General features: G+C 61.0%; 1 protein-coding gene across 1 annotated transcript in view; it reads right to left on the bottom strand.

The window, feature by feature from the left end:
- Window positions 1-194: 194 nt before the first annotated feature.
- The window catches only part of ETH_00041415 (uncharacterized protein), a gene marked incomplete at both ends in the record, with an annotated part of 2,122 nt that continues 2,034 nt past the window's right edge, over window positions 195-282 (bottom strand). Inside the window, one exon of the mRNA XM_013374009.1 lies at window positions 195-280. Within this exon, the coding sequence (XP_013229463.1) occupies window positions 195-280 (86 nt within the window). The remainder of the gene's footprint in view (window positions 281-282) is intronic.

Genomic DNA, 282 nt, shown 5'->3' on the forward strand with positions numbered 1-282 from the left:
TGCGGCGGCCCGCGCGGCCGCTGCGCTGCAGCGCAGCAGCTTGCGAGATCGGCGCCAGCTGCAGCAAGTCCATTCCCACTGCAGCACTGAACACTTTTACTTTGCAAAGTCCGCAGTCCACCACGTACTTCACTCCCTCCAGAGTCAGCGAAGTCTCTGCAATGTTTGTTGCAACTATTACTTTTCGAAAAGCACTAGCAGCAAACACTTTCGCCTGCTGCTCCGCCCCCAGCTGCGAGTAGATCGGCAGCAGCGTCAGCGGCGGGGCCCGCGGCCCCAGCT

This window comes from Eimeria tenella, genomic scaffold, assembly GCF_000499545.2.
Source record: "Eimeria tenella Houghton genomic scaffold, Eth_scaff1887, whole genome shotgun sequence".
Classification (NCBI taxonomy): Eukaryota; Apicomplexa; class Conoidasida; order Eucoccidiorida; family Eimeriidae; genus Eimeria; species Eimeria tenella.